This window comes from Pygocentrus nattereri, chromosome 13 (assembly GCF_015220715.1).
Source record: "Pygocentrus nattereri isolate fPygNat1 chromosome 13, fPygNat1.pri, whole genome shotgun sequence".
In the NCBI taxonomy this organism is placed as follows: Eukaryota; Metazoa; Chordata; class Actinopteri; order Characiformes; family Serrasalmidae; genus Pygocentrus; species Pygocentrus nattereri.
Genome location: NC_051223.1, coordinates 8,325,378 through 8,352,208, shown reverse-complemented (window position 1 = coordinate 8,352,208; position 26,831 = coordinate 8,325,378). Strand labels below are relative to the sequence as shown.

At 40.1% G+C, this 26,831-nt stretch overlaps 1 protein-coding gene across 1 annotated transcript in view; it reads left to right on the top strand.

Annotated features, from left to right (window-relative positions):
• The window catches only part of pth3r (parathyroid hormone 3 receptor), a 29,909-nt gene extending 3,380 nt beyond the window's left edge, over positions 1–26,529 (top strand). The window contains exons 2-13 of the mRNA XM_017723618.2: positions 4,024–4,129; positions 8,994–9,104; positions 10,257–10,381; positions 12,018–12,112; positions 12,759–12,906; positions 15,338–15,491; positions 17,157–17,217; positions 17,670–17,736; positions 18,217–18,311; positions 20,684–20,825; positions 21,447–21,488; positions 25,319–26,529. Coding sequence (XP_017579107.1) covers positions 4,024–4,129; positions 8,994–9,104; positions 10,257–10,381; positions 12,018–12,112; positions 12,759–12,906; positions 15,338–15,491; positions 17,157–17,217; positions 17,670–17,736; positions 18,217–18,311; positions 20,684–20,825; positions 21,447–21,488; positions 25,319–25,744 — 1,572 coding nt within the window. The 3' untranslated portion in view covers positions 25,745–26,529. The remainder of the gene's footprint in view (positions 1–4,023; positions 4,130–8,993; positions 9,105–10,256; positions 10,382–12,017; positions 12,113–12,758; positions 12,907–15,337; positions 15,492–17,156; positions 17,218–17,669; positions 17,737–18,216; positions 18,312–20,683; positions 20,826–21,446; positions 21,489–25,318) is intronic.
• The last annotated feature ends 302 nt before the right edge of the window (positions 26,530–26,831 follow it).

Sequence of the window (26,831 nt, the reverse complement as noted above, 5' to 3'; positions counted from 1 at the left end):
GTTCCTCTCAGTGGTTCTTCCTCATGTTCTTAGAGAGTAACTCCCTTTGAGTCTTGGTTCCTCTCAGTGGTTGTTCCTCATGTTCTGAGAGAGTTACTCCTTTTGAGTCTTGGTTCCTCTCAGTGGTTCTTCCTTTTACTCTTAGAACATTATATATATATATATATATATATATATATATATATATATATATATATATAATGTGAATGTTAGCTTGGCCCTTATCCCCTTACACTTCCAGGCTTATTACATGCTGAGGCTGATTTTCCAGTAACTACATGATAATTATTCTCAGTATTCTTACATTCTAGAAGTGTGTAATAAAATGTTGGCCTGCTGGTGGGCCCTGGCCATTGAAGAGGTCAATAGTTCAGTCATAACTTTCATGTTAAACGTGCTGTTATGTGTCTTATGTTTGTATTTAAGTGTTAAGTGTGCTTTTCACAAAAACAGTATGTTGCTGTTAGCACGAAGGTATGAGGGTCCAAGCTTTCTTTTAAAGCATCATTTCATTAAGGGATACATCCAGTTGGTCCTGCATTAATTAGAGCAGCTTGTCATCATATTGACTTCACGTTAGCGGTCTAATGGCTTTTTGTGCTGGATGAGCATACATGCTAACTGTAAGAGGCTGCTAAGACAGGCTACACGCTTATCGATCTGTTCAGTGGAGCGCATAATCACTTAGTCGTGAAGATGATTGAGAGACTAAAAGCAATTTAGACACAGCCTCATCATGACATCTCCTTATTGATTCAAACATATGTGCCATTTAATCGATAAACGATAATTATCTCCAAAAACAGATGCAGAGATTTTTTGATGTTCAGTTATTTTGATTTGAGAAAAAAAAATACTGCTGAGAAATAGATTAATAGAAAATAAGATGAATTATGTTTTTTTGTGATGTGCGGGCGGACAGTTTATCTGCATGCTGACCATGGCCGATATTACGCCAAATAACCATACTGATTCTCTAGTATCTGGACGCTGACCATGGCCAATATTATGTCAAATAACCACACTGATTCTCTACTAGAGCCATTCTACAAATATAGAGCCTACAAACATGAAACCTGTAAATATTGATAAGTATTAATGTATGACAACATTGGCCCAGCAGACCTAAGGCTTTAGCATGAGGCCTCTTATGTGTTCATAGTAGTGTTATTCATGATCGGCCATTACATTAAGTCCTAGTTTCTACACTCATTGCCCATTTTATCAGCTCTACTGACCATATATGACCATGTATCTCTACACACTTTGTCTCCCTGTTCTTCAGTGGTCAGGATCCATGCAGGACCACCACAGGGCAGGTATTATTTGGGTGGTGGATCTTTTTTAGAATATTCCATGAAGTTGTTTTTTCCTGTTCTGCAATGCTTTTAATTGGCATTTGCTTTAATCTTCCTGTTAAAAACAATTCTCTAGATCCCATCACATTTTGACTGGTTTTGCATCTTTTACATAAACAAAACAAGACCCCTAATGCAAACCGCAGTGACTAAAACTAACCCTACACTTTCTCAGCTCTATGTGTGCAATCGGAATTGTGGTATATAGAATATACACTTTATAGACGAAAATACTGGGACATCCCTTCTAATTATTAAGTTCAGATGTTTCAGCCATACTCATCTCTAACACGTGGATAAAATTTAGCACATAGCCTTGCTGTCTCTATAGACAAACACTGTCAGTAGAATGACTCATACTGATGTGCTCAGTGACTTTAAACATGTCACTGTCATAGGATGCCACCTCTGCCACAAGTCAGTTTGTGAAATGTCTGCAGTGCTAGATCTGCCCCAGACAACTGTAAGTGCTGTTATTGTGAAATGGAAACACTTAGGAGCAACAACAGCTCAGCCATGAAGTGGTTAGACCATATAGACTCCAAGAATGAGTCCACTCAGTGCTGAATCAAACAGCATCAATCGTCTAATGAAACACTCAATGAAGAATTCCAAACTTCCTCTGGAAGCAACATCAGCAGAAGAACTGTGTGTTAGGAGCTTCATGAAATGGGCTTCCATGGCCGAGCAGCTACACACAAGCCTAAGATCAAAATGCACAATGCCAAGCGTTGGATGGAGTGGTGTAAAGTGCCACCACTGGACTCTGGAGCAGTGGAAACGTATTCTGTGCGGTGAAGAATCACGCTTCCCTAGCTGTCAGTCCAATACATGAGTCTGGATATATATATATATATATATATATATATATATATATATAAAACTTGCATACATTTTTGCTGCATCTTCTTCTTCAATATAATTGACGCTTCCTTCCTTCTTTCAGGATTAATGTTGGTTCCTTGCTCTACTTTTCTCTCTCACTCTCTCCTGAACACACACAGACACTCTTGCGCCTCCTCTTTCTCTTTCCAGCAGCCAAATGGTCAGCGAGACTGCGAGACTTTTGCCCGGTGGTTGTGAAATGTATTTAGGGCACAAAGCCTCTTGTGTTTGCCCCCTCCGCCTTTATCCCCTTGGCAGCAGAACGAGAGACGAGCCGGGTCTCGGGCGAAAGGCTAAAGATGGTTTGTCACATATCACAGTGCGGTGAAACTATTTTACAACAGCTGGAGGCAGCAGCTTAAGGGTGTGCCAGATTTGGCTCCGGAGACAAATTGTCCTCCTTGAAAACCAGTGATGAGATGGTGGCAGGCGAGAACCATCCATGACACCACTGTATGAATGTCCAGTTTTGGTCCAGGCCTTTTCAGGTGCTTTTATTGACAGTGACTTGCACAGCATAGCTGCTGAGCTCCCTGCTGCTTACAGTTGGGCAGTGCTGTGGGCAGTTGAGTCGCTACAATTGCGTGATGGTAGCATAGCTGTTTTCAAAATCAAGTAGAGAAGCTGTCTTGGGGTTGTGTTGGTTTGCCGCTGTGTTGGTCAGTTTCCCCTCTAAGTCTCACTGCGGCTCTGTAGATGACTAGGAAATGTCATGGAAATAAAAGAGCGGCGTTGTTCATTCACTACAGGGTGGATAAATGTATAATTACATATACGCCGGTTAGCCATAACATTATGACCACCTCCTTGTTTCTACACTCATTGTCCATTTTATCAGCTCCACTTACTCTATAGGTGCACTTTGTAGTTCTACAGTTACAGACTGTAGTCCATCTGTTTCTCTGATACTTTGTCACCCTGTTCTTCAGTGGTCAGCACCCCCATAGAGCTGGTATTATTTGGATGGTGGATCATTCTCAGCACTGCAGTGACACTGACATGGTGGTTAGTGTGTTTTGTGCTGGTCTGAGTGGATCAGTCCTCTTTAAACACCTCAGTGTCACTGCTGGACTGAGAATAGTCCACCAACCAAAAATATCCAGCCAACAGCGTCCTGTGGGCAGCATTCTGTGACCACTGATGAAGGACTAGAGAATGACCAACACAACTAGCTTTACATTTCTCACTTTACATATACAAAGTGGACCGACAAGGTAGGAGTGCCTAATAGAGTGGACAGTGAGCGGACACTATATGTTTAGAGTATAAGCCCAATGAAAGTAACCTGACCGCAGGCTCCCGAGTGGAGCAACTGTCTAAGTGTTGGCCGTGTCATCAGGAGATCACGAGTTTGATCCCTGGTGATGTTACAGCCGTCCGTATCCGGGAGTCCAAGAGAGCACACAATTGGCCTCGCTCTCTCTGGGTGGGCAGGATGGCCTCCTTTCTCCCCCCATCACTTAACGTGATGCTAGCCAGCACAGGCGTCTGTTAGCTGACATAACAGACCTGGCGGTTGGCGCTTTCCTCCAAGTGCGTTCGGCTGTCTCGTGATGTTGCGTGAGCGGCAGTTCGAAAAGAAGCGGTGGCTGGTTTCACAGGTCTCGGAGGAAGCCTTTGCTTCACCCTCCTAGCGTTGGTAGCATCGTGTGATTGGGGGAGTCCTAAGTAGCAGGTGGAATTGGAGACGACTAAATTAAGGAGAAAATCGGGTAAAAAAAGAAAAAAAAAGGAAAAAGAAAGTAACCTGACTGTGTTTTCCTTATTTACCTTGCCTTAGGTCGACTCTGATGATGTCATTACTCGGGATGAGCAAATCTTCCTCTTGGTTGGTGCACGGACGAAGTGTGAGAGGAGCATTCGAGCCCAGCTGAGCTCAGTGCGAGGTATGTGGGCAGAACCCTGTGACAGACTGACATCACAGAGTCACACTTCAAATTAAACAACTTTTGTTATCTTGAGATCACAAGGTAATTAAGTCCTGATCTCAAGATAACAACTTTTGTTATTTCAAGATCACAAGATAATTAAGTCCTGATCTCAAGACAGCATCTTTTGTTATCTCGAGATCACGAGATAATTAAGTCCTGATTTCAAAATCTGAAGATAATGACTTTTGTTATTTTGAGATCACAGGGTAATTAAGTCCTGACCTCAAGATAGCAGCTTTTGTTATTTCAAGATCACAAGACCATTAAGACCTAATCTTAAGATAACAACTTTGCTATTTTTAGATCACAAGACTACGGTGCTGGATGGTGACATCCTGTATAAATAAAAATAATACGTGGCTACGCCTTATTAATGCGTGGGAACGAGATCCTAACGCGTGGCCACGACTTAGTAGGCATGGGAATGAGATGATTAAGTCATGGACATGACTTAGTAAGGCATGGGAACAAGATCACGGCTTACTAAATTGTGGTCACGCATTGGGATCTCGTTCTCATGCTTTATTAAGTCATGGCCATGCATTATTTTTATTTATACAGGATGTCACCAGCGAGACTCCGTACAAAACAAAGTTTTTATCTTGAGATCAGGATGTAATTATCTTGTGATCTTGTAATCTGAGATCACTAGATAACTAAGTCCTGATCTCAAGATAATGATTTTTGTTTTCTTGAGATCACAAGACAGTTAAATTGATATGTTGAGATAACAATCCAGAACATTATAACTACCTCATGCCTCTCCGGTCTGTTTCCTCACTGTCCCTAGTATTTTTTACCATTTTTATTTACAAAAAAATCTATACTATAAGTATAGTAGTGAGCAGTGACATGATTTTACTAGAAAGTAAAAAGTAACATAATCTAGAACTGGGCAATGTGACCATATTTACCCTTATTGTGATAAATTACATAACAATATTTCACAATAAACTGACCATTACAACGAGAGCACAGTTAGTCCTGTTTAACTGGATTTAGTGCAGCACAATGTGTACAATTTTGAAAATGAGTGATTGGATTCGTGTTTTGATGGTGTTTTTAAAATGTGGGACTATTTTGTCTGTTCTAACTTATCAGATATCAGAAAAGATAAATCGTGACACTTTGTGCTTTGTAAAAAGCTTCCTGAAGTACTGAGATAGTACATGTAGCCATATCGCCCAGCTCTAACGTAATCCCAAAGCATTTAGTCATTTGTTATGGATTATGTTTTTGAGTAATTACTCCAACACTGGAGTGGTCTGTACTAACACTAACGGCAGTGTCATGCAGAGCCTGTGCAGTGCTCTGTTCTGACTGAAAAAACAGTTCGCTTTGGGAGTGTAGCGACAAATGTTTTGCATTCCTCTCTCTTTTTGTGTTTCTCTGCTGCACTTCAGTAACTTTATTTGATTTCCCTCTCAAAGGCCAGAACATCACACCAAGAAAAAATTCTCTCTATAATCTAGATCTTAAACCTTTATAATCCTGGGTTTATTGCATACTAAGGCTTACTAATCCGTAACTACAGCGACTTCAATGCAAACTTTTTGAGATATTCTTACAGGTTACAGAAGTGGGTAATAAAACTTTGATCTTAGCCCTAATCCTTAAACTCAACCCAAAATCTAATCCTAAACCTCACGTGGGCCTGAATTTAACCTTAATCCTTAAAGTCAACCCAAAACCTAATCCTAACCCTCACCCTGGCTCTAATCCTAACCCTAACATCAACCTCAACCCAAAACCTAATCCTGACCCTCACCCAGGGCCTAATCCTAACCCTAATCCTTAATCTCAACCCAAAACCTAATCCTAACCCCACCTGGGCCTGATTTTAACCTTAATCCTTAAACTCAACCCCAAACCTAATCCTAACCCTCACCCAGGCCCTAATCCTCACCCTAACCTCAACCCAAAACTAATCATAACCCTCACCCTGGCTCTAATTCTAACCTTAACCTCAAACCAAAACCTAATCTCAACCTTAGCCTAGTGCAAAGACCACCCCTGCACCTCTCAGGCAGTCAATATCGCTCTGAATGCTACATCCTCTGAGCAGCAAAAGAAAAACTCAGACAAAGCTCCTGAGAGCAAACCTGCAGTGAGAACGACGATGTAGTAAATTAGTAAACACTAAACTATATTTTGTCTGTTATCAAACATGTATGTTCCTAATGAAACGAGAATGTCTTTTAAAAGAAATCCTCTGTGTGCTTCTAAATTTTCCTTTGAACCTTTTAGTCTAATAGCACTTTGGATGCTACCAGATGGCCTGAGCTAAAACTCTACCATCTACACACTTGACACGCTTACCAGAAAAGTTCATGTCCTGAAGAAAATTCAGAGTGATTGCACATCTTAAGCTTGGTAAGATTTTGCTAGGCAGTTGCTATGTTATCCCATGTGGTGGCTAGTATGCTGCTAGATGGTAGCTTTGGTATCCCAGGTGGTTGCTAGGGTGGTGGTTGCTTTGGTATCCCAGGGTGCTAGGGTGGTGGTTGCTAGGGTGTTGCTAGATGTTGCTATGGTTATCCCAGTTGGTTTCCATGGTGTTGCTAGAAGGTTACTATGATACCTCAGGTTGTTGCTAACGTGTTCCTAAGTGGTTGCTATGGTATCTCAGATGGTTGTATGGGTGTTGCTAGGCAGTTGCTATGGTATCCCATGAGGTTGCTAGGGTGCTGCTAGGCAGTAGCTATGGTATCCCATGTGATTGCTAGGTTGTTGCTAGATGGTTGGTATGGTATCCAAAATGGTTGCTACGGTCTTGGGTTGGGTGGTTGCTGTGATATCCCAGATGGTTTCTAAGGTGATTAGTATGGTACCTGGTGGTTGCTAACATGTTGCTATGATATACCAAGTGGTTGCTCTGGTGTTGATAGGCAGTTGCTATGGTATCTGATGTGGTTGCTGGGATGTTGCTCTGGTATCCCACATGGTTGTTAGGATGTTACTAGGTAGTCGCTATGGTATCACATGTGGTTGCTAGAATGGTGTTAGGTAATTGCAATCACATTCCAAGAGGTTGACTGGGGCTTGCTAGGTTGTTGCTATGGTATTCCAGGTGGTTGCTAGGATGTTGCTGGGGGTAGCTATGGTATTCCACATGTTTGCTAGATGGTTGGCCATTGTTGATGTGATATCTCAGATGGTTAACTGAGTGTTTCTAATAGACTTGTGTCATCATGATTTAAGTTGGGTAGACAAACCTTCATTCATATGGGGAAAAGTATTTGTCTAGTTTTACATTTCACTAAAGTTCATTCCATTTAGGCAGCAATTTCACTATTCATATAAAATTCTTTAAAAATATCAAAAGAATTTCAAGCATTTATGCATAAGCCTTAAAGGCAAAATATGTAATTTAATCTGTTAAGTTCTACAGAACCACCATCAACACCTTTATCTTAACAATAGCTCAGTTTGTTTGCATTGTATTCCATATAAATACTATGTAACCCATCCATGTGATGTAGACTACATCCAAGGATGTAGACTTTCAGAGTCTTGAAGACTGAAAGAGGTCGAGATTATGCGAAACATCCTTCGAACCAGGTTTGTCCAAACTTCTGACTATGCATTCAGAACAAATGCACCCAGTTACCCTGACCACCCTGAAAGGTGTTTTACTCATCAGTGAAATCCAGTTACGCGTTGTAACATCCATTAAACCAGACGGAAACAGTTGGGCTGATTTAGCACCAGTGTCTTCCTGCCGTTTTAAAAGCCCCACAGATCCAATTTCCTGGACACAACAGCGTCCATAAATACATGCCATGAAATGAAATGCCAGGGCCTGTATTGATTACGTTTCCCAGATTAGGACTCTTATCTCTAGTCAGATTGTTTCTGCATTGATCTCCTCAGCTGTTCATGTACATTCATTGATCAATTGATCCTGATGTTTTGGTTTAATATGATTGCTCTTGTTTTGTTATGGAACAGCATAGCTTTGATTACTAATAGATTTATTTTCCGGTGGATCAATGAGAGCTATAAGTCTCTGTAGATGCTCCTTTTTATTGTATTGGTGTCCAAAAGAGTTGTTTTGCTGCAGTGCTGCCTTTATGATGGCTGAACTGCTATGTAGACTATAACAAACCAGTGGAAAACCAGTGGTTTTATAGCATTAATAAGTATTAATAATGTAAAGATCACTTACTAATGTGGTTGGATTTACACTGTCCATGTTTCTAGACTCATTGTCCATTTTATCAGCTGCACTGACCATATAGTTTCACTTTGTAGTTCTACAGTTACAAACTGACACACCACCATAACGTCAGTGTTACTGCCGTGCTGAGAATGATCCACCACCCAAATAGTACCTGCTCTGTGGGGGGTCCATGGGGTGTCCTGACTATTAAAAATCAGGGTAATAAAGTATGCAGAGAAACAGATGGACTACATTCTGTAACTGTAGAACTACAAAGCACTCCTATATGGTCAGTGGCGCTGATAAAATGGACAATGAGTGTAGAAAGGTGGTGGTTTTAATAAAGCCATTTAATTTTAGCCATTGCTTTAAGCAATAATGTAATGATTGTCCAATAATAATGTCCTTTAACTCAACATACTGGACAGTCTTCATATATCTATTATTGTTATTATTACTATTATTGATGTTATCACTGTGATATACGCTGATATATGATATATTTTTGTGTTTTGCACTTGTATAGCACCTTTGATACACAGGCATCTCAAGAAGACACAGCTCTAAGTGACAAACAAAGCAAATGAATAATGTATTAACAATGTAGCAGTTTATGATTACTTAAAGATTTATGTATCCTTTCATTATGTTTTCCAGTAAATGACTGTATGCCAGAGTGGGATGGTATAATCTGCTGGCCCAGAGGGAAACCCAGTCAGATGGTGGCCGTGCTTTGTCCTGAGTACATTTACGACTTCAACCATCGAGGTCTGTAGTGCTACATCTGCTGCTTCCTCTGAGTCTTATAATTTATGTTACTTTAAGTTACATCGAAAACTTTTAAAAATGCTCTTGGAATAGTATCAGTGGATGTACTTTTTTGGTGTTTCTGATAATGAAGTGTTGCACAAAATGAATTGTATTATTTGAAAATAAAATTGGATTTCAGTAGAATTGAGATTCCACTTAGTTGGATTTCATGTAAAATTTAGAGACTATGTATACAGTTTCTGAGTGCATTTTTGAGTTTACAAATTATAAATGTTTTTTTTTTTTACAGTAGAAAGGCTATATAACAAACAAACAACTTGAAATTGCTCTAGATTTGGACATGAGTTCTAGTTGCTGGGACACAGCTGACATCTTGGTTGTTGCCATGCCAACAGCAGAGACAACAGTTGATTGCTAGTGAATTCACATTATTGAAGGTGGTGGATAAAACCATTTTCCATTTTCACCTCCCAACATGTTGTGGTTGCAAGATCTACTGTACATGTGATCAGTGTGTGAAATACCTTTCTCTTCTTCTGGAATTTCTTCTTTTTGAGTTTGAGAAATAAATAATAGTTCACTCTTTCCACCAATCTTTTGATAAACTCAAAATATGTTAAAGCATATTGTAAAGTTTTTTAGAGATATGTTGGGTATAGTTGCAGTTGCTAGGCTATAAAAACTGGGTGAACAAGTCTGCTACAGTGCCACACTGAGGCAGAGTAGTGCTGCAGCTCTACTTAGTTAGGAATACAAAAGACAGAATAAATAAATCTTGCTTCTCTCAGCATGTGTGTCCACCTCATCATCGCGCCCCGGCATTACAATTTTAAGACATTCAGGGACTCCCAAGGTTATTTCGGGAGTCTCAACCCCCCCCTGGACCCCTGGTATTTTACAGCTTGTATGTGAAAAAATTCATTTAAAGATGTCAGTATAAATTACACTTAGTATGTAAAGGCCTTAATGCCTCCTTTTCAGGATCTTGAATGTCACGTTTGGTGTGCAAGATCTCATCACTTATTCACATTTTCAAATTCATTTATTGACGAGATTCAATCGCACAAATAAACCGCACCTGAAGTCTGTCCTAAAAGTTGTAATTTATTACTGTATAGTATAGTAAATTCTCTATGTTATGTCCTTCAGGCCGTGCGTACCGTAACTGCGATGCCTCAGGGAACTGGGAGCAGGTGCCCAGCATCAACCGAACCTGGGCTAATTACACAGAGTGCACGACCTTCCTACACTCTGACCATGGCAGCCAGGAGGAGGTAAGTGTCTGTGTTCAAGCCAGTGTGGCTATGTAGGTAAACCCAATGACAGAGTCCAAAAGTTTAGACTGGTCCCTGGAAAATGTGTTTATTAAGCATTAGTAAATACAGAAAATGAAATATCAGGGTTTGAACTGATTTTGATTCCCAGATCTACAGATAACTTTACTGTTGGCACTATGAATTCCATTATAGACAGTGGTGGATGAAGTACACAAATCATGTTCTTGAGTTAAAGTAGAGATACACAAGGTAAAATATTACTCCAGTAAAAGTAGAAGTTCCTCCCTTTAGACCTCCACTTGAATAAAAGTACTAAAGTATTTACCTTCAAATGTACTTAAGTAACAACAGTAAAAGTACTAAAAGATTAATTATGGCTCTGATGTCCTGTTATAATTTTTATAACAAGACTCACTTCATGAACTCATTTCAGGTGAAAGTCCTCCAGCGTCTCTCTTGGTAAACCAGTCTTTTAATAGAACGTCATTAATTAGTGACACTGAGGTCTATTAAAATGATCATAAGCACAAAACACTGAAGGTAAACAGTTTCCATCAGGGAGAACCGAGTGGCTCTGAAATCACTTTTTACACACAAGCAAAGTTTCAGTTTCAGATTTATTTACAACTTAGTTCCAAGTTTAAGTTGAATAAAATCTGGCTTTAAACTCAGGATCACAGATGAGCTCCTTTACTATGTTGATCTGTAGGCCTCTGTTCATAAACATAAACCAGCCCAAACTAATTTACTATAAAATGAAATGGTGTTTGTAGAAATTCAGAAAAAAGCCGCGTCAGTCACGACTGCATATGTGGACATATTTCTATATTGTGCTCTATTTACACAAAGTTTGGTTAGTTCATCATTTATGTTGAATAGACTCTCCCAAAATTTTACACTGCTGCACTGACATTGAACCGTGAGCTGCACTGGGTCGGTATGACCAACAGGTCAAAACCAGCTCTAAACAAAGTGACTGCTGTTTCCTGATTGATGTTTATTGCTTTGCGCTTCTTTCGTTTTGACATGTTACGTTTTTATTCACACAGAAACCAAAAGGAATGACAGATTTCTCAAAATGTAGTGGAGTAAAAAGTCAGATATTTGACTTTGAAATGTAGTGAAGTGAAAGTAAAAAAAATCATCTAAAGTGGAAATGCTTACAGTACAGATACATGACAAAACTACTTAATACAGTAACAAATTACTTTTACTTAGTTACAGTTTGGAACTCTTTAGTCAGTGGTTCAACAAAGAATAGATGCTACACACTGCTCTACTGTTTCACGGTTGCAGTCTTGTTGCTCTTAGGTGCTTCCATTTCGCAATAATGGCACTTACAGCTGTCTGGGGCAGATCTAGCAGGGCAGAAACTTCACAAACAGAGGTGCCAACCTATAACAGTGCCATGCTTAAAGTCTCTGAGCTCTTCAGTATGACTGTATTTCATTTTTTAGAATTTTGTTAAGCTTATATTTATAAAATATTATTTTTGTAAAATGGGTAAATTAATTTAAAAAGTTGCATTAAAAACAACATAGGTATACTGGAAAATGAACTTGGGGAAACTGAATTAATAAACTGAGTTATTTTAGACTGATATTCTTCAAAATGCTTCTTCTGTTGTCCTCAGGAGGTGTTTAAGCGACTTCACCTGATGTACACTACAGGCTACTCCATCTCCCTGACCTCTTTACTGGTGGCTGTGTTCATCCTCTGTTACTTCAAGTATGTTCTAGATTAATCTTTTTCCATTACTAAATCAATGTGAAGATCGGTTATTAATCTCAGTGTTACTGAGCTCTGCTAAAGCCTGAGTAGGCTGGTAAATCAATGTGATCAGTTGTTAATCTGAGTGTTACTGAGTTCTTTTAAAGGAATGATCAATCAATGATCATCCAAATGCAGTTAGTCAAAGATCTGATCATTCCAGACTGCTGTTCCATCACTGCTTGTATTCTCCAAACAGCTTCTTAATCCACCCCTGTTTAATCTGTCACATCCAGCGATTGAGGATTTAGCATTAGAGTTGGAAGTGAACTCCTCAGAATTGAGGGAAACTGCTTTTGGCTTTTCATGTGCATGAATGAGGCCTCAGTATCTGTGTCTCTATCTATACAGAGCATGTGACAACCATGGGGTATGAACTATGAGGCCTACCTTTGTATCAGTTACTCTCAGAGTCCATCCAGCACAGCTGCATGTGTCTCCGATCTGGTGATTAGAGTTTGATGCAGGTTTGGGAAAGAATGATGGAAAAAGTCCTGTAGATTCAGTAGAAGAAATAGATAAAGCAAATATTGTGAGCCTGAAGTTGGAGCTTACTGGTGGTCAATACTCACTTAACACTCATTCTGTCTCTCTCTCCTTATAGACGTTTACACTGTACACGCAACTACATCCACACCCATCTGTTCACCTCCTTTATATGTCGAGCGGTCAGCATCTTTGTGAAGGACGCTGTACTCTATGCTGTCACGGAGCAGGCAGAGTTTGGCGTGGTGGTACCCAGACCTCCCATGGTAAGCACACATTGTACATGCATACTGGAGCTTGGAATATTTTACATATTTGCCCAAACCCAACAGGGGCCAACTGCTCATGTAAGGTTTGGATGATATTTCCCAAACCGGCCAGGTGGACGTTTTTGACTCTTTGTGAATCTGCCTCCCTCACCACTTCCTTTCCAAGCATGTAGTAGAACTGTGGCTGTCAGGTAGATTGGTACACTAAATTACCTGTCCAGCAGAAAATAGGAAACATGTTTTTCATGTTTTCACTTCTTTGATGGTGATTATTTGCCTTAAATAACGCTGAATAATAAGTATACTATTTGTCAAAATCTTAGCTACCACTGATTCTTCTTTAGATGTCCTCCAACTGGTTTTACAGAGCCACCAAATTCAAGCTGCCACTTCTACATAAAAACGCGAAAGGCGCCCTCTGTAGACAGTGTTTTGTTGGTCTGTTCTGGGCTACTTGTAGAAACATAGCAGCGGTGGCCTCTGTTAAAAGACGAGCTGCTCTCCGTGTAGATATATAGGGCTCATTCTAAGCTAACAAAAATGCAAGGATTCATAGCTACATGTGATTATACACTAATGAAAACATGTTTCATATACCATATTCTGCTAATAGATCCCCCTAAATCTTACACACTGCACCTTTAAGGCCTACTGTTACTAAGAAGACTAGAGCAGATACATTACCAAACATTGCTGTGTGTAACATGAGTCAGGCTTGAGTTTTATATTCAGCGTCTCCCAGCCTGCCTCACACTTTTAACAGATTTACGTTGCATTTCCCTTAAAAGAACTATTAATCTCATGCTGGAGTCAGCCACTTATGTTTGTGACAGAGTTTAGCACCAAGGCCCACGCTTGTGAGAAAATGGATGCACTGGGAATAATACAGCAAATCGATTCAGTAGTTGTCTATATCAGCACTGCACAGCACAAGAAACAGTGCATTATGGAAAGTTTGTTCTAAAGAACTTTGGGGTGTTTGACAGCTTTGTTTGATAAATCAGTTCTTTAAAGCTGAATTTAAGCTTAACTTTGATTATTTTCTTGTCATATAATTGTATATTTATGAATATTTTATGTTTTTATGTATGTGTGATCTAAAGATTGTCACCAAACTATAATTTAACAGGCACTATCATTAGAAATACCAGGTTTCATTTGCCACTTTGGGCAATTAAGGGCCATTTGTGGTCATTTTTGATGAGAATTTTGTTGGACTGTCATTTTCCGACTCTGAAAATTTGATGATGTGAATCAGGGCGGATCAAGTTTAGACTACAGGTTGCCAGGCTTTGGACTCAAAACTTGGCGATGTGGATTGGGCTGGGTCAGGCTCGGAAAAAGAAAGTGCTCAGGCTGTTTTCGGGTTCTGAACAAAATTTCAGGGCCCATTTACCAGTTGCAAAGTTATAATTGCGCAGTCTTTGCATCCAGATGTGCCACTAATGCTATGTAGTTGGGTAGCCTGAATTATTTTGGTACCTTCTTTGCTTTTTCAGATATGTAACCAGCAGTTACACATAAACAGGGTTAGATTTACAAAGAAAATGTTTATAATCTAAAAGAAGGCTGCATTTGGAAAAATCAAAATCATACAGGTCCCACTTTATTTGGATTAGGGATGCATCGGGACTATTCTTTTCAAACTGAGTTTGAGTACATTTTTAGTACTTGCCCATACTGATTCCGATACCATGAGTAACAAAACTTAGATTATGTAGTTTTTAGTGTAAATGAATGCAACGTACCTGCACAGTTAAATCATTCAATTCTAGCTTATTTCAAAGGATGTGCATTAGCATATCTATGCTACATTAGTCACCTTGGATCAAATAGCACTACGGTGTTGAAGAGGTTTTGTTTCACATTGGAAAAGCACATCTGCACAGCTGTAAGTAAAGTATGTTTCATAGTTTTGATCCTCATTTGTCTTTTTCACCAAGAGTCTCTGTAGCACAGCGACAGAAGGAGTCACATCTGAGGCTGATGCAACCGAAGAGCTCACGTTTTGAGTTTTATGCCTTGTCTTGATGAGCTATAGCTGGATTTTTCGTCTTTTTGTCTCTAGCCTAAAATCTCATAATGTATGCCAAGAGGTAACATACCATGGTGGAATGTTAGCTGCATATAAGTTAAATGTAAGTATCTAAAAAAGCATCTGAAGTCAATCCAAGTAAAGTTTTACCGTTAAAGAATTACCTACCATCCACCAGTACAATCGTCCGTGGCGATGAAATGTTGGTCAGTGACAAACTGGCAATTATGATTTGTTTATGGTAATTCCTACATCATGAAGACAGCAACACTAAGAATTTATATGAAATGCAATGTGAGAGAATGAAAATGCTGGATTGGCAAGACTGTGTTCTGTACACTTTTACTTTTATCTCTGTCTTTATTTTTTAAATTTGCCTTGCACTGAGATCAGGTGGGCTGTAAGCTGGCTGTGACCTTCTTCCTGTATTTCCTGGCCACCAATCACTACTGGATCCTGGTGGAGGGGCTGTACTTGCACAGCCTGATCTTCATGGCCTTCCTGTCCGATAAGAATTACCTGTGGGCTCTGACCATCATAGGCTGGGGTGAGGAAACACTTTCTGTCTGTAACAGTGATTTGGTACAATGCAACATTGAAATGTCACGCACATGAAAGGTCAACTTTACACCCTGTTTTGTTTTGTTTATCTATGAGACACAAGACTGCATAACCTACACTCTTACAAGATGGTTCTTCAAGGGCTTTTTTTGGTAAACACATGGTTTTTAAACAGAGCCGTGAACATTTAAAGGTCCATTTGCTTGATTAAAGGGTTTGCATTGTGAAATGGTTCTACCGATTGACAGAGAATGTGTTGTATACCGCCGTTGTCAGAAGAAAACCTCCAAATCTCCAAACTGGCAACTTTACAGGAGAAGGAAAAATCCTACTTTACTTTTAATGTAAGTCAATAAAACCAGATGTATATCCAAGCCATTTTGGGCTGTTTCTTTTGGTCCATTCATCATAAAATTTATACACAATGTAAAGGCCAACATACATTTTCCAATTATGTCAAAAACTGAAAAATGACAAAAATGGGAAAAAACTGTGTCAAGCTTGTGACAATAGACATTTTTTTGTGCTATCTAGAACCTTTTCAGAAAGATTCTCTATAGAACCATACATAGCTCATTCTTTGCCAATCTGAAGAACCATTTCAGCATGAAAAGAACCATTTCAGCATGAAAAGAACCATTTCAGCATGTAAAGAACCATTTCAGCATGTAAAGAACCATTTTCAGCATGCAAATGGTTCTTTGAGTGTTCCTGATTCTATATAAAACCTTGTCTTAACAAGAACTCTTGAATAGCCATCTTTTTTAAGACTCAACATGTCTAAATTAAGGCCCATCCCATTTCTTATTTTACCCCCTACCCCTGTTTTTGAGTGTCACTTTGCCCCTTGGGACTGAGATACAAGGGTAAGTGTTTGAGATCTTCCCTCTGAAATGAGACCCTCAAATAAAAAGAGCATCACTTCATTAACAGCTACTAGTGCTGCTCTGCAGGTGACCCTGCCCGTCTGCAGTGACAGCAGAGGAGGGTAAAGTTCAGCTCCTCACTGCTGGGCTTTAGTTACATTTAGGGATCATACGCCTTCAAAGAGGGGGCAATTATTTATTATAAAAAACCCCTAATTGTTCAGTGATATGAAGCTGAAGTCAGATATTCACCAGATTCTTGTTTGAATTTTCCTGTTCCACATTAAATGATGCTGCAGTTACATTCTGGCACTTCGGGCGTCGGAACTGCTGGACTACTTAAGGTGGAATGGTAAATGGGTTTTTTTATACTTGTTATGAAGACAATGACCATAATGCATTGAAATGACATTAAACTAAGATACACAATAGCTATTATCATTATTTTTTTAAGAGAAAATTCTCACATTTGTGGGTTTCTTTGATTGCTTGTGCAGCCATCTTTTATCCTGTTTATCTTTTATCTTGTATCACTCTGTTTGGAGTCTCTGAAAAACCTCTTTTTGGAGGCAATGTAGCCCCAACACTTCGTCCCACCCCTCTATCTCAAGAAAAATTGGGACACCCTACCCCGAGGCCCAAAACGAAGGGCTAAGTGGTAGGGGTGAGGGGATGAAACGAGATTGGGCCTTAGATTTTCGCTTTAATGTGAGTCAGTGGTTACAGAGGATTTGGACCTGTCCATCATGCTCTGAGAGTTTTTCTGTGTTTCTTCTCCACTGCAGGCGTCCCTGCCGTGTTTGTGTCAATTTGGGTCAGCGTTCGAGCCTCACTCGCTGATACACAGTAGGTTTTGAAGCAAATGCTAAAACACACACAAGTGGGCACACATACATCCAGAGGGGAACTGTATTATTTTGATGTTGCTCTTTGATGGCTTGGGAGACTTGCTGAAAATGGTGATTCCTTGGGCCAAATAGCATTAGACCAAAAGGAGACTGAGATACAGAGATAAAAAATAGTGCCGTGTAGTTGCAGATAAAGATGAGTGTTAGTATCTTGGCAAATCTGAGCACAATGTGCCTCTTCTAAAACTCAAGATGAGCCACATGTGAGATTACTGGAGTCTTTTTCTCAGGACAAAGATCTGAGCCGAAGGAGATCCAAGCAAAAGTCTCCTTTCATCTCACTGTTGTCAAGTATAAACTACAGATATATTAAGGAGTGTTTTTATCTTTTCTTTCCAGTGGATGTGATTATTCACACTAAAACTATTTGTACCAACATTGGCTTTTCAGATGTTGGGATATAAGTGCAGGAAATCTGAAATGGATCTATCAAGTTCCCATCCTGGCAGCCATTGTTGTAAGCAAGCGATTTTGAAATATAAATTTTATATAATAACCAACTACACCTACCTTATAGTACACCTACACCTTATAAACACCTACCTTATACTTCCACTCATTGGCCACTTTATTAGAACACTTACTTTGTGCTTCCACTCACTGGCCACTTTATTAGAAACACCTACCTTGTGCTTCCACTCACTGGCCACTTTATTGGAAACACCTACCTTGTACTTCCACTCACTGGCCACTTTATAAGAAACACCTACCTTGTACCAGAACCCAGAAATATCCAGACAAGAGCAGCTCTGTGGTCAGAAACTGAACATCCACAGAGGGGTTACAGTGTCTCACTAAAATAGCAAGAAGAGCTACAAGAAAGGAATTTTCTGATAAAGTGGACAAGGAGTGTGGTTTAGAATAATTTGCCTAAACAGCCTTTTGTTTACTATGTGCCTGTTATATGCTCTTATTCTCACATGAGTTCTCTTTATAGGTAAACTTCTTTCTCTTCCTCAACATCATCCGAGTTTTGGCATCTAAGTTGTGGGAGACTAACACAGGGAAACTGGACCCAAGACAGCAGTACAGGTCACTCTCATTACACCTACACACAGAGACTAGTGATGGGCATTTTGACTCTTTACAGTGAGTCAGATCAGATGTCTCAGCTGTTTCGGCTCCCAAACAGTTAATTTCATTTCTAAGAAAACCTTAGTCTACCTTCTAGTTAACTAATCAACACACATTGAGTTATGTTTGGTATTTATATTAGAGTTAAGCCCTATTGAAGCAGGATTAGATTTATCTGGGAAGAAGCTGTAATTTGAGTGATTACGGACGAGACCCTTGATTTTAATGCAGTACGAATATGTAACATGTAATTTTTATATGTCTGCTGAATAACAATTATGGAGTGAATTGACTCCTACAATTCGCAAACTAGGCTAAATCTCCTAAATCTCCTAACTTTAAGACAAAATTCTGTTTTAACTGTCTGTTTCTATCATTTTAGGCAGTAACATGCAGCTCAGTTCACTATACCTTGCATAATGACACTACATTTATCTACACTAAAACAGTGTTTTTTTTCTAACAGCGTTTAAAAGTCCCAGACGCTACAGACACGATCTTCACTGTCCCTCTTATTACCTTCGTGTGTTAATGTTGATGAAATATTACAGTGATGGTGGTGAATAATGAGGAGAGAGAGCTGTTTATTAAGAAGAATAATGTTAGCCTGCTTGGCTAAAGCGTTTGGGAAATGAAACTGAAACTGAGAGCGGTGACGCTCTGATAAACAACATAAAGCACTGTCACAATATTCTTAAATTCCAGTTCATCTCGCTTTAGTTTTATTTGATCTGTTTTGCATTGGTAGCAGTATTTAACGTTAATCTGGCTAATTAGCTTGATTATTTTGACAACATTTTCGCATTTCTGTTGTGCACACGTGGTCTTCTACTATAACAGGCGTGACAGTTGACTGACGACTTTGATCAAACAGGTTTAGATTTCCTAAATTGAGGTAAGATGCTGTAAGGTAAGACTCTTAAATTAAGACACAATTTTCTTCTGTAATACGAATTTGTGAGAAATATTATATTGACATGTCAGATCTTAATTTGAGAAATAAGGATAGATAAGGATAAGATGTTTCTGTAATCCAACCCCAGATGTGCAAAATGCAAGCAAATATATCAACATTTCATCAACAAACAAAGTCAGGTAAAGGTCAAGCAGCATGTTTAGACACAGGGATACTGAGGGAGCAGAGCTGGAATGTTCCAGGGTGATCCTGGAACTGGGTTGACTACATTTCATCTTACACCATCATTTGATTCAGTTTGATCTGATTCAGAGTTACCTTTAAAATACAATAAAATAAACATACACTAAACATACACTAATGTGACTGTGGCTGAGTACTAGGGGTGGGGGAAATCTTAATTCTTAGATGCACCACGATGTGGATTTGGACAATTCTGAATTCTGGACAGTCTGTGGCAGCACATAACAAAAACACAACTGGATGAGCGAGAAATCTGACCAGCTCTGCCAGGTTAGGTCAGGAGACACAACCCAAATGTTAAGAAGAGACATTTGAGAGACATTAAATAAATATAAACACAAACTTACTTTGCTCTGCTTTAAGCTTTAACTACAGCCGCTTTCCTTCCAACTCAGGTCATTTTCCCTCAAAAGTTGAAGTGTTTCTTGTAAAATGTCTCTCAACGTTCAACTGTTTTATGAGGCTGAAATCATTTCTCATTCTTCAGCTTTTTATTCAGATTTTTCCATTCCACCTTAAATTCTGCCTGTAAATGTGGCACCATTTAAGGTGGACCTGCGAAATTCAAAAGAGACTTCATCTTCGCAACTTTTTAGTGTTTGACAGTCTCACATAGCAGACTTAGCATTCCAGGAAAACAAATCCAGTCCCTTTGTCTCCAAATGCTCGTCTTAAAACTTTCTCTTTGCCTTTTTATAGCTACTAGCCAGGTGAGACTCTCTGCGTTGCTATGTGACCTGCTGTCTGCGTGCTAGTTCTCAACCAGGGCTTTCTCTCTATGTTGCACACTTTGGAGCTGAGCTACAGCATCAAGTCTCAAAGATATTTTACTGTCACAGCAATCCCAGATGAGCGGCAGCAGCGTCTCATGTGCTCCAAACAAGAGCAGTGAATGAGAGTCTTCCGGTTCACTAACCACATCACTTCCATTGATATTGGAAGTAAATTCAGTCCTGACTGGGAGAAAATAGAAATTCTATATAGAAAAAAAAGATGCATTGATAATCATTTTATAATCGCATCACAGCCTCTGAATCATAATCTAATGGAATCGTGAGGTGCCTACCCCTACTGAGTACCAAATGCATCAGGTGTAGAGCCAAACACACACACAGAAAAGAAACCCAGACCAGTATTGAGTTGTGCTGTATTTGTTCTGTGTGCTTCACAGGAAGCTTCTAAAGTCCACTCTGGTGTTAATGCCCCTGTTTGGTGTTCACTATATGGTCTTCATGGCTCTACCATATACAGAGGTCACTGGGATGTTATGGCAGATCCAGATGCACTACGAGATGTTCTTCAACAGTTTGCAGGTTAAAACCAAGTCCATTCATGAAGTAACACACACACACAAACACACACACACACAGTGGGATACATTTACTAAATTACATGTACTCAGCACTTAATTTACTGTCTATTGTGTTGTATTGAATTGTGTTGAAGTGTAGATGTGGCATAAATAATGCATGCCTATTGGACTGAAAGGGCCTGGGGAGGAAATTTTGGCCAAAGCGGGGACAAAAATACTGCTGGTGGCAGACTTTGATCCAAGCCAGCACAGGCGCTGTCATTTCTGGCCACTGAAATTGCAACTGGCAGTGTTTCAATATGCTGCCAATATGCCACTAAAACTGCACTTGCATGAAAATGTTGTTTTATTAACATCTGATTTTAGAGTTCGCACACTCTTTGTGTTTCATTTATATTTACACAAAATTGCAGTAAAATACAGATGCAAAACATTAACTTTTTTTTTTTTACAAAAAAGTAACAGTTTCTATTACATGATCGTGTTCTTCTGTCTGCTATTTTGACTGAAACATAACATAACATAAATAGACAACCAATAAGAAATACTGCTGTTATATTGTGGCTTGAAGAATCCCTTTTTGTGTGTGCGGTTTTCATGCTTTTCTTTGTCTTTCCTTCAGGGCTTTTTTGTGGCCTTCATCTACTGTTTCTGCAATGGAGAGGTTGGTTCTTTCTATATACTTCTAATTATGCTAGCTAAAAAGATGCACTTATTATTATTACCAGCCAGTAAAAGCCCACACTCTTCTAACCTGACTTCTGAAATGTCTGTGAAAATAACCATTTATCAAATGACCCTGACATCCCACCACATACTTTGTTTTTTATGGGATTTACATTGACTCCTTTTGTTTACAAACTGTTGGATTGTTGGATTTAGACTAAGAAATGCCTTTGTTTTGTTGTCAATGACCAAAGAAAAACATTGCAAAAAAGTGAAAGATGATTTTTCTTTCAACAAAAATAAAAGTGTATAATACAACAAAAGATCATAATAAAAATCTTTCTAACAAACACAAATGCAGTATGGATTGAAAGTCCAGAATCTCCGCTTTCCACAGAATTTCCATTGGTTACAATGAGTTATGAACAGGGGCATAGCTACAACCTTTAGAATGAGGTGGGGGGGGGGGGGGGGGGGGGGGGGTGGGGGGGGGGGCAGGTAACACCCAGAGATTTGAATAGGGTGGCAGACTACTAGGAAAACAGTAAACAATCTAGATGAAAGAGCATTACTGTATTAAAATGACGTAAAAAATGATGTGGCATGGTGGTGCAGTGGGTGGTCACCTCACAACAAGAGGGGTCTGGGTTCGATTCCCCGGCCAGGCTGTGACAAGCACATTGAACGCACATCTACTATATTTTGCTGTACATGTGTCTTTCATAATGGATTGCCGGTGGAAAAGAGGGCGATTCCAATTTTCTTTTATGAAGCCACGTACCCTGTAGACTGAGGACGTCAGGGGCCAGTCAACCAATCTGAGAGGAGAGGAGAATCCAAAACAAGGGTGGGAGAAGATGGTGGGAGAGAGAACTCGGGCATGGTGATTGAACATGGGCAGTTAAACCCTTGGATCTATTTTCTCTGTTTTTTGAGGCTCACTCTTAGCAGTTGTGCGCACAACTTTTGCTGTTGGTGGCTTTATTTTCCGCAGAAAGACGGAGTCGAAGGAAGGAGTAACTGCTAGTGAAACCGACGAGTGATGAGCAAACCATACGTGGAACTTGAGACAGTCAGGTCTCAGCGTGTTTGTTACCACACACTCTCTCTCTGCCATTCAACATTCGCTCATGGAGAACTGCATACGGGATGGCTGAATCCCTTTATTGATTTCCGAGCAGCGAGCACTTTGTATATATTGTATCTGTGTGTTTATGTATATATGTACAACCCCAATTCCAATGAAATTGAGACCGTGTGTAAAACATAAATAAAAACAAAATACGATGATTTGCAAATCCTTTTCAACCTATATTCGATTGAATACACTACAAAGACAAGATATTTAATGTTCAAACGGATAAACTTTATTGTTTTTTGCAAATATTCATTGATTTTGAATTTGATGCCTGCAACACATTCCAAAGAAGTTGGGACAGGGGCATGTTTACCACTGTGCTACATCACCTTTCCTTTTAACAACACTCAATAAGCATTTAGGAACTGAGAACACTAATTGTTGAGGCTTTATAGGTGGAATTCTTTCCCATTCTTGCTTGATGTACAACTTCAGTTGCTCAACAGTCCGGGGTCTCTGTTGTCGTATTTTGTGCTTCATAATGCGCCACACGTTTTCAATGGGAGACAGGTCTGGACTGCAGACAGGACAGTCTAGTACTGCACTCTTTTAGCCACGCTGTTGTAACACATGCAGAATGTGGCTTGGCATTGTCTTGCTGAAATAAGCAGGACGTCCCTGAAAAAGACGTTGCTTGGATGGCAGCATATGTTGCTATGAATGTACCTTTCAGCATTAATGGTGCCTTCACAGATGTGCAAGTTACCCATGCCATGTGCACTAACACACCCCCATACCATCAGAGATGCTGGCTTTTGAACTTTGCACTGATAACAATCCGGACAGTCCTTTTTCTCTTTGGCCCGGAGGACACGACGTCCATGATCTCCAAAAACAATTTGAAATGTGGACTCGTCAGACCACAGGACACTTTTCCACTTTGCGTCAGTCCATCTCAGATGTACTCGGGCCCAGAGAAGCCAGCAGCATTTCTGGGTATCGTTGATATCTGGCTTTCGCTTTGCATGGCAGAGTTTTAACTTGCACTTGTAGATGGAGCGACAAACTGTGTTCACTGACAGTGGTTTTCTGAAGTGTTCCTGAGCCCATGTGGTAATATCCATTACAGAATGATGTCAGTTTTTAATGCAGTGCCGCCTGAGGGATCGAAGGTCACAGGCATTCAAAGTTGGTTTTCTGCCTTGCTGCTTACTTGCAGAGATTTCTCCAGATTCTCTGAATCTTTTGGTGATATTATGGATTGTAGATGATGAAATCCCTAAATTCCTTGCAATTGCACATTGAGAAACGTTGTTCTTAAACTGTTGGACTATTTGCTCATGCAGTTGTTCACAAAGTGGTGAACCTTGCCCCATCCTTGCTTGTTGCCTTTCAGGGATGCTCCCTTTATCCCCAATCATGACACTCACCTGTTTCCAATTAACCTGTTCCAAACAGGTGTTTTTGAGCATTCCTCAACTTTACCAGTGTTTTGTTGCCCCTGTCCCAACTTCTTTGGAACGTGTTGGCATCAAATTCAAAATGAGTGAATATTTGCAAAAAAAAAAACCAATAAAGTTTATCCATTTGAACATTAAATATCTCGTGTTTGTAGTGTATTCAATTGAATATTGGTTGAAAAGGATTTGTAAATCATTGTATTCTGTTTTTATTTATGTTTTACACAACGTCCCAACTTCATTGGAATTGGGGTTGTATATTCACGTCATTGGAGGAATGATTTGGGTGTAGTAGTAAATAGATCATTAAAAGCCGCATCTACTGTGGGAAAGAGTTGTTTGCGTGGTGAGAGTGGTATGTTGTGCTGCCCGGACCTTAATGGTGTTTGTAAGGGCATTCTTTGTGGAACCCTATCAAGCTAAAGTTAACTAAAGTACAGGGTAAGAATGCAAGGTGCTTTTGACCAGGATCCTTTCTGTATGGAGTCCGCATGTTCTCCCCATGTCTGCGTGAATTTCCTCCCACAGACTAAAGACATGCTGTCAGACCAACTGTAGATGCTGAATTGTCTCTATTGTGTATGTCTGTATGTGTGCCCTGTGATGGACTGGCAGCCTGTCCAGGGTGTGTCTTGCTTTTCGCCCAATGAGCACTGGGATAGGCTCCTGCGACCCAGAAAGATAAGCAGCTTAGACTGTGCATGGTGAAGTATATCCATAATTTCCAAATAGTTACAAAGAATTATAAAGTGTTTTGCCAAAAGAAAACTAAATGATAAAACTGTGTTGATGCACAGTCACGAATAAATGATGTTTTTAAATCAAGCAAATTAAATAACATTTTTTGGTGCACAAGGCTAACTTAAAAAAATTCTTGTAGCCAGGCCTTAGAAAGTATTTATTTAGGCTGAGTGTAATGATTAGATAGCTAGCTAGACAGCACTGTATAAGGCCCATGTGTCAAACACAAGGCCTGCAGGCCAAGTCAGCTACAATCCTATTCTGCCCGTAAAATTATTTTAATGTGCTTTTAATATTAGCCCATCTCACCATGAACTCCACTCCAGTTCCCAGCATGCACTGCAATGTACTATGTGCTCCCACCCCCTGCCCAGATGACAAGTGTCTAGTCCGAGTGAATGGGTAGTTTTAAAAAAAAAACTACTGTGCACTGGGAACATTTAAAGAGGTTTAACTGCAGCTAAGGCCGTCTATTGTTTTATATAGAACATTTTTTTATTAAGTTCCTAATTTTAAAAGTAATTATTCTTTTAATGAATTACATTTTAGGTACAAGCAGAAGTAAAAAAGGCGTGGCTGAGGCGAAGCCTCGCTCTGGATCTGAAGCAGAAGGCTCGTGTCACTAGCAGTGCTGGGAGCGGGAGCTGTTACTATGGTGGCATGATGTCCCACACCACCACCCAGAGCGTTTGCCTGAGCGTGAACGGGACTAAGGGCTTAGCCATTGCAGGTAGTGCCCTGGGGATCAAGGGTCAAGGCCATCACCAGCCTCTCGCCAACTTGCCAAGGTACATACCCAGCGACACTGCGACTACATTACCCACAATGCAGGACGGCAGGGTGGGTGTGCTATACGATGTGAATGGGAGAGGGACCGTGGGACATAAAGAAGAGGAAGAGGAAAAGGAGAAAGACCCTTTCCTGTACTTCATACCTGAAGATCGTTCCAGCTCCGAGTCTTCCAAAGATCTGTAGACTGTTCTGTGAAGGACTCAGGAAAACTAGGCATGTTACTGTCACAGTGCATTTCCCTAGTAACATAGACAAAACACCTGAGTGAGATGTTAAACCTTGGCTTACTGTCTGAGTTTTGTCTTCTCGAGTAATTGTGACTTGTCAAATGTCTGAAACCGGCTCGCCATGGAAAACTGACATCCCACTTGATCAATGGAAACAGTAATATTGCTGTGTCCAGTGAAAACAACACTGACCAAGTACTTTTTGAGAAACCTTTCCCCTGTATCTCCACCTTGTAGGTGTGCAGTTAGATTGGAAACCATCTATTGATGCACGGTTTGTGTTCCATCTAGCCCTTCATCAGTGGTCAGTTGCTGACCACAGAGCTGCTCTTGGCTGGATATTTGTGGGTGGTGGTCACGGCTGTGCTGAGATGCGACCACCACCAAAACACTGGCAAAACTTCAGTCTTGTGGTTAGAAACTGATCAGTGATGAGCAATGCTGAACAGGGTAGAGGTGGGCTGATAAATTGTTCATGACAACAAAGACATTCTTAAATTGTGGACCACTATGGTAAGCTAACTAACTACAATATGTGGCCAAATATGTGGACACCTCACCAAAACACCTATATGACCTTGTTGGACATCCCTTTCCAAAACCATGGGTGTTAATATGGAGATGGCCCCCCCCTTTGGTTGCCATAACAGCACTTTTCTGGCAAGGCTTTCTGCAGGTTTTGGAGTGTGTTTGTGGGAATTTGCGGCTATTCAAAAGAGCATTTGTGAGATCAGGCATGATGTTGAATGAGAAGGCCTGGCTCACAATCAATGAAGTTCATCTCAAAGGTGTTCAGTGGGGTTGAGGTCAGGGCTACTGGAGTTCATCCACACCAAACTCACCAAACCATGTCTTTATTGGAGTTTGCTTTGTGCACAGGGGCTCAGTCATGCTGGAACAGCAAAGGGTCAAACTGTTCCTACGCATTTGGAAGCATATAATTGTGTAAAATGTCTTTGTGTGCAGTGGTATTATCACCCTTCACTGGAACTAAGTGGCCCAAACCCTATAAAACAGCCCCCACCCATTATTCCGCTGCCCCA